This window comes from Nomascus leucogenys, chromosome 16 (genome assembly GCF_006542625.1).
Source record: "Nomascus leucogenys isolate Asia chromosome 16, Asia_NLE_v1, whole genome shotgun sequence".
In the NCBI taxonomy this organism is placed as follows: domain Eukaryota; kingdom Metazoa; phylum Chordata; class Mammalia; order Primates; family Hylobatidae; genus Nomascus; species Nomascus leucogenys.
In genome coordinates, this window is record NC_044396.1 from 50,090,662 (window position 1) to 50,098,697 (window position 8,036).

The following is an 8,036-nucleotide window of genomic DNA, read 5'->3' on the forward strand; positions in this document are numbered from 1 at the left end:
TGGTGTCAAAATAGTATGCCAAGTAGAAGCCTGTTCACAAAACTTTTAATACATGCTATACAGTATATATACATATATGTGTGTGTGTGTGTATAGGTGTATTTCTACACATAGGGATATAGATATACTTCCTGAGCAGTTTTCAAATACATTGATTTAACAATAGATATAGTTAACATGTGTGGATACATAATGTGTATGTGCAACATGTTATATATTATTTTGTGCATATATACCTGTATTTATGATAATGACTACCATAAAATGTTTAACAATGGTTAGGAAGGAATACCACAGGAGAGGAAAATCTAGGAATCTGATAATGTTTCATTTCTTCACCTATATGGTCGGTAGATGGGTATCCACTGCATTACTCTCTACAATTATTTATAGGCTTAAATATGTACTATTTCAAATACATACAATTTTAAAGAGCAATACATAGAAATATTTTTATTATAAAGGTTAGAGAACTAGCTCTCTGCCAAAAAGAAAATCCATGAAACAACTTACAAAAACTCAGTGACAAGCATCATATACAAATTGACTTGATTCAAAGAATGGAAAAGTAAAGTTAAATGCTGGATATTCTTTCAACAAATATTTACAACACAGATTTTGAGGTTTATGTAAGTTAAAAAATTAACTGTCCTAAATAAAATTTACAAGTGAAACTAAGACCAAAAGAGTCTTTCCAGTATACCAAGAAAACTGAAAATGAAAGCAGCCTGTGAAAGATAGGGACAAAAACTGTGTATTAGAATAATAATAAATAAGAAAAAGAAGTTACAGACAGGATAGAACAACAAAATAATAGTGACTCTGCACTATGGAATGGTAGAAATAGCTGTCAAACCTATGTAAAATATGAGAAAAGGCAGTTACAACAATGCTGGTTGTGAAATAAAATTATCAAAGGATATTCTCCTATTTTAAATTTAAGACAGATCCTTGGGGTCTTAAGTGCAGGATGAGTCACTGGGTTCAACGTGTGGGCACACGTAGGAGAGAAGTGCTGGCATTTCTCCAAGTACAGAGATAGTGGTTGCCCTTGGAAACCTTACTATAACTGGACAGCAACCACCCCCACCCCCCAGCCCCCAACACCTCAACCAAGTCAGTTCACCAACACTCTCCGCTCTGCAGCACACATGCTATCTACGGCAGATGATGACAGTCACATGACTAGGCAAGTGACCTGGATCTTACAGGGGGCTGAATAGCCCAGATCCTTCAAAAGATGATTTTCTTTTTAAAAAGAGTTATTCACCAAGGGAGCTCAACATTTCCTTTGAGTCTAATAGGTTATCTAGACCAAATTTGTCCTCAGCTGTGGCCAATTTGATAGGAACTAAATTACATTTGGTGATTTGCCGTTAAAAGATAACCACATCAGCCAAAGGTAACCAAGACACATCCCTGAAAAACAAAGATCAAATGCAGAACAAAAGCCTGAAGCATCCCTCATATCAGGGGAATCAAATACTAAAATTTTAAAAATAATGACTCACAAGAAAATACCATCTTGGCTCCCAGCAGTACCAGAAGAAAGCACAATTTAAAAAAAGTTAAAGCACTGGCCTCCAGACTATACTCCCACAGTGGTACACAGGGAAGAAAAGAACATCCTGAATCCTTAGTCCTCTAATAAAAATGGCCAGAGCTGCAGGACCGAACCAGAGAAACTCATCACACCCACGTGTGCAGTGCAGAGCAGACACTGGCAGCAGATAATGAAGCAAGCAGCCCTTGCACCTCCACATTTCCCGATAGATGGCTGAGGCTTTTCCCCGGAGATTTAGGTGGGGTGTAGATAGCTTATATGTACATACAGGGTTTATTAAAGAGAAGTTCATTTGAAAAACATTTTTGTACCTTGGTACAGAATGAAGTCAAGCCATTTAGAGGTGATATGGAAGTATTTAAGCCACAAACTAAGCTGCATATTTTCATGATATTAAAACAGTGGCTGGAATTACCTCAAAAGACTAAATATATCTGAGCCTGGGTAAGATAAAATAATGTTACAGATTTATGAGCCATTAAGGGCAAATCACCAACTTGAAAGTTGATGTGCAAATGGATACTTACACCTCCAGAAGCTGACAGAAATGTATCAAGTACTCCTCAAAGCATAGTATAAACTCTATCTCAAGAATATACATTTTACTTAACACAAAGATGCTACGGAACATAAAAATAAATAAATAAATAAGAATAAATCATCAAAAAAGTCAAAGCATACAATGCCCTGATGACATCTACACTTTTATAGTCTCCAAAGTTTTGCACTCACCCCTACAATTAGACGTACTTTAACGGAAACTGAGAAACACAAAGGCATATGAAATCAGTATTAGTGATATCAAAACTCTGAAAAGAAAATAGATCATAATTCTTTACATTTAAGGAGGCTAGGAACAGAGATTTTTAGCGATTCTTGGTTCTGATTCTTGCACAGATATGATCCAGGTCATCATATTCTTTCTCCCAAACTGCACTAGCCTTCTGGAGAAAAGGGTTTTTCTATTGGAACCAGAGAGCTCAGGGGCTAAGTATCTGATATTAACTAACAACAAGATGGATAGACCCTATGAGCCTTTATTCAAGTTCCTCTGTTGCTAATTGGCTGAAAATGAAAATGTCATACATTCATTTTCTAATAATCTCTATGAGACAGATTATTTTAAAGCAAGACTAAAATATAGTCCACAATATAGAACTTTCACTTCCACAGACCACTAGAGGTTAACTGGTCTTTGGAAAATGTGTTCATAAACTCCCTCAGGACATTATTTAGTGCTTGGTTTCATATGATCTGGTCAGGATGGACAAAATGCTATTGAACTGAACACAAAACAGCTGATGGTTCTTGCAACGGAAGAATTATGGTCTTCCTATCTTTTCATCTTAGAATGACTAATGGAGGATTAAGCAATTGGCTCTGATGGTCTTTGGCTAAAGAAAGAAAATTTTGCTAGGGCCTCTTCATTCAAGGGCTCCACAATGCAATCAGCAGTGTATTGTATCCCTCAGTTACTTAGTAATCTAAGAGACACTCAAAGTAGAAAGAAAAAAAGAAGCTAAACTAAACTCAGAAGTGTGTTTCTAAATCACAAATACTCATCAAATGAAGCTGTTAATGTTTTACAGGCAGTTCATGAATGTATTTCATTCTAATTAAGCCTAAACAAAAAGGTTGCTCAATCTACTGAGACACCTTGAGAGAGTTAAAAAGTAGCTAAGAGTTTTTAAGTGCTTATCTATCAATAGTTTTGAGTATATACAGACGGATTAAATAATAATAATAATTAAAACCTGCTGTTACGTAACCCCAAGCTTCAAACTAAAAGGGGGACGTATTCTACAGTGACACCTAGTGGTAGAAGGTAATGTAGTAGCAGGACACCCAGACAAAATAAACAGAGAGATGGAAAGCTGCTAGGAGATACAGGGAGTTAAGGGAATACTCGAAAGGGAAATACTCAAAAGGGAATACTCAAAAGGGATACAGGGATTTAAGGGGTGATACTCAAAAGGGAAAAACTAAACAAACAAACAGAGAACATTACACATACGAGTGTCTACAAAATAAGCCCAAAAGGACATCATGATCCTTCTTTGCCAAACTATTTTCAAATCAATAAATTTGAAAAAGGCTTCCCCTGGGCCCAACTGGCCATGCAAGTCCAGTTCTATATGCAAAATAAAGGTAAGAAGTCTAATTTATTCATGTTTCTTTTATATTATAAAGAGTAAAACTGAAAAAAAAGTAAAATTGATCTCTGTAGAAAACCATTTTATCATTTTTCAGCTTAAGCTGAAGTAAATAAAAAGCAGACACTTGCTTTAAAAATCTGTGATATAAATTCCCCAAATTCCAGCTTCCAAACATCACTTTTCTGCAAAATGACCACCAAGACAAAGTTTGGCCAGGAAAAAAAAAAAAAAATCACCTTTTCCCTAAAATGCATGTTTCAAATGACTGGGTTCTATTTTCCCCATATTTTTACACAAAAACTTAAGAAATAATAATGTTTAATGTGACCAATGCCGCCATTTTCTGACTCTCAATGTAAGACATCTCAAAAAACATACTATTTGAACACATATACTTCTTCTCAAACTAAAATTTCAAATACTGTTTCAGATATAATTTTTGTCAAGGGAAATGTAATTGGTGATAGGACAAAAGCATAGTTTTCTCCAATAATTAAATGTAGTACTCATGGAGACAGCCAGAAGAAAACTTGATAATCTAGTTCAACTCCAATTACATATTAGAGAACCTAAAATTCAAGCATGGCAAAATGAGTAACAGAAAACCTGGGTTCTTAGTCTCGGTTCTTCCAGTAATTAGTTGAGTTTCCAAGAACTAAACAACCTTCAGTGAACTCGACAACTTTTCTGGGCATTAATTTCCTCATCTGTATGATTTCAGCAGGAAACTAAATGGGTCTCACAGTATGACTCTGCTAAAAAGTCTTTGATTTTCCCAGTAGAAGGGAATGGTTCGCACAACGTCCATACTTTAATGACCACATAAACAGCATTAAAAGAAAAGCCGGCTTTATCTTTCGAGTACAGCCTATTATACACGACACTGTACTTTAACTGTTTAGGATGATGGAAGGAAATGGTTTTCATACCCAGTGCCTTCTATCTGGCACACAGTCAGAGCTCAGTATCTACTGGAGAAAAAAAAAAAAAAAAAAAAAAAAGGCTGCGGATATGCGGATAAAGAATACTCATTACGTCACATGTAGGGCTCCAATATCAACTTTTTTGTATCACGGGCATTCTTCCCTTTTACATATTCTTTTACATACTATGTCTGTTTCACGACTATTAGAGAATCAACGTGTAAAATGCTTAAAAGGCTGTAGATCGTCAAATATGGACAGAGTTTGCTCTAAAATGCCTGAGTATGAAAGTCAGGAGAAGTTAATTTAAGTTACTGCATTTCCTAAACCTATCTCTTGCCTGTTAAAACGCTTCAAATAGTTATGGGGTAGGTATAGAAACGTGAGACACATTTCCCAGTATTCGTTCTCACCTATAAGAGGCCATATAAAGTGACTTGCCTCAGATGCAATCAGCCCTCTCCTCATAAACACAAAAATGAAATGGAACGAAGATATGTTTCTCTGGCAAATAGCTACAGAAACCTTTTGAAAACAACTAACATTAAAGTCTTGTTCATCAGCTTTCTCTGCTTAGTGCCCTTAGAGGCACAATGGGTTCTTCTCATTTAGGGATGTTAAAAAGAGTAGCCTCAGTCGGTTGAGGCAATTAATCTATCCCTCTGCAGGTTTAAGTGACATTTAAGAACAAGTGAAAAAGGAACACAAACTTTTACTTACGTCAAAGGTGAATTAATATGCTTGAATTGAACTTCAAACTATGTGTACATCTTTACATTTAGAATACAAATATTAGTCCTTAGAATGTAAATTTGTGCAATGGATTTAATGCACTACTTCCCCCATTTAAATTCATTCATTCATTCACTGCTCAAATATTTATTGAGCACCTATTATGGGAAAGGAACATTCTAGGAGCTGGGGATACAGAGAGAATGAGCCAAAGACAACACACATGAAAGTAATAAGACAAGTTCAGATAGTGACAAGTGCTATAAAGAAAATACTTCTTTGACTACAGCTGATTCGTTTTCTTGGTATATTATGAACGCATGATCTGAAGATCTCAGCAAACAAAGAATCTAAATCACTTCAAGTGAAGTTTACAGCTCACATTCCATACACATGTGTATTGCAGTTTCAATATCCTAAATATGAGTCAAAGGAAGTATAAAAGAAACCGAGAACCACTGAAATATGAGACGAAACAGATTTAAAAATCTGTTTTCTCTGCTGGATATGCACATGGACGAGGAGAAAGGTGAATATCCAATTGATTTTTATTTTAAGTAAAAGTGGTAAAAATAGAGACGCTCATTCAGTATTTCATGACATTCTAAGATATTTTAAAGGCAACTGCAGCGCATATTAAGAAAGCTACATACAAGCAAAAATATTTAAAATAATTTCCGAGAGCATTCAAATCACTCCCAACTTCTTCCCTCCCCCTGCCCCCCGGCGCCCCCACTTTCACCTCCTCTGAGTTGCTCTGACACGCTGCTGGTTAGGCAGGAACTCACTTTCCCTGACTTTGGCTCATTTTCAACTCCCCAAAACATGCAAGGCAAAGGATAAATTGTTCTCTTACTCTCATGTTCAATTCCACGGAAAGCCAAGAAACAGTCACTCAGCAACCTCTGTCTGGGCTGCGCCCTGCAGGTGAAGGAACCGCTGGGAAGGGGCTCCCCAAGACTACCATCCTGAGGGCTCGGACCCTGGTCCGCCTGGCCCCTCGCCCGCCCGCCAGGCCCGCCGAGTGCGGCCTCCGCCCCGGGCGCCTAAAGAAGGAGCCTCGCGGGGGATGGAGGCGGCGCGCGGTGGGACCTCGGGAGATGCACCCGCAGCGTCAGCCGCGCCAGCCGGCTCCCTACCCCGAGGCGAGGCCCCAGATCCCCGCCCCGCAGGGCCTCTGACCTCTCCGGGCCCCGGGGCTGCTGCTGCCCCCGCTGCTGCCCGCACTCGTGCTACCGCTGCCGGAGCCGCTGCTGCTGCTGTTGCCGCTGCTCTTGGCATTCTTACGCTGGGCCATCGCACGCTCCGCAGGGGCTGATGAGGGCTGGTGGACTCCCTCAGTGCGCGGGGGTACACAAGCGACGCGGGAGCCGCTTGCGGCGGCGGGCGCTGGAGCGGGTTCGGGCCGCTGCTCCTGCAGCAGAGCCTGTGCCTCAGCACCGCCTGCAGCACCTCGGAAGACTTTTCACCCGCGTGCCGGCTGCGCGCGCCCGGCCTCGCGTGTACGAACCTGTGACTCCCTGCGGGGGCGAGAGCGCGCGGCTCGCCGCCCGACGGCCACGCCCCTTCCCGGCCTCGCCCCGCCCCCCAGAAGGCTGAGTGACGGCGCCTGGGACCCAATCGCAAGGGCCCTTGCGAGGCGGCGGTACCCTGCCGCGCTCCCCGCCCCTGCTCACTTAGGGCTGTTCGGGCGCTACGCAGCTGCCTGTGAACGCGAGCCTCTTTCGGCTTTCCAGTCTGTCTCGGTCCTTTGGAACGTGGCAAACGTGGAAGCCGAGAGGGCTCTCGCGAGCGTTGGCAGACCCCGCTCCATAGGGATGGGACAGGGCGCGGTGCGGGGTAGGTGGACACGTGGGCCGCCCTTGGGCGGAGTGCGCCGCCTCTAGGCCTTTCACTGTGAATTTTGTCCCCTTTCCCTATACAAGGAAAGGAAGGGGTGCAGTCTCGCTTCTTGCGAAAGAGATCCCTATTTCTTGTCCTGATTAATACTAAGACATTTCTGGAATGGTGATATTAGGACTAGTTCAATGCTTAAACCATAGTAGTTCATCCATTTGGTGCTGAAGCAGGAATTTAGTTCGTTTGTGCCATCAGTATTTTCAGAGACTCTTAGTTAAGGATTGAAAATGAAAATGTGACACAAAAAGTTCATTTTCTTACCCTGGATGGCACCCTCTGTCTGAAATCCCTGCCTGCTTTGCTAACGCCTGGGCCTGTGCTGCCTGGGCCTGTGCTGCCTGAGAATTTCCAACAGAGTATTAAAATGTCTTGGCACGTGGTTGAACCAGACAAGGACTTGAGATCAGCGACATCTTTATCATCTTTGTGTCACCGTTGCTAACACCATGCCCAATGTGTAATAGACAAGCAAGAAATGCTTAGTGATTTGATACATTTCTGTCAATTGCTGAACCCACAGCTGTTGATCATGTTTAGTGTCTCAGGAGGGCTCAGGGACCAGAGAGAGCAGTTGCAGTGTGGCATCTGGTTTCATTCCTCTTCTCCAGCCCCACAAACCCACCCACCCCCGCCTTCGGAAGCACTCCCGCCTCCCCCCGGCCCCATGCCTTTTCACCTGTGGATGGTTGGATGCTGCTTGACCCTGCCCTGATGATGCGCAGAAACCCCCCAAAGGTCATGTTGCAGAATAAAGAGAATGCC

General features: G+C 41.5%; 1 protein-coding gene across 2 annotated transcripts in view; it reads right to left on the reverse strand.

Moving 5' to 3' along the window:
* ASPH (aspartate beta-hydroxylase) overlaps window positions 1–6,994 on the reverse strand; it is a 218,742-nt gene extending 211,748 nt beyond the window's left edge. The window contains exon 1 of one of the 2 annotated variants that reach the window (XM_030795402.1): window positions 6,558–6,994. In XM_030795402.1, coding sequence (XP_030651262.1) covers window positions 6,558–6,672 — 115 coding nt within the window. In that variant the 5' untranslated portion in view covers window positions 6,673–6,994. The remainder of the gene's footprint in view (window positions 1–6,557) is intronic. The other variant, XM_003256030.4, reaches the window with a different exon arrangement.
* Window positions 6,995–8,036: the final 1,042 nt, after the last annotated feature.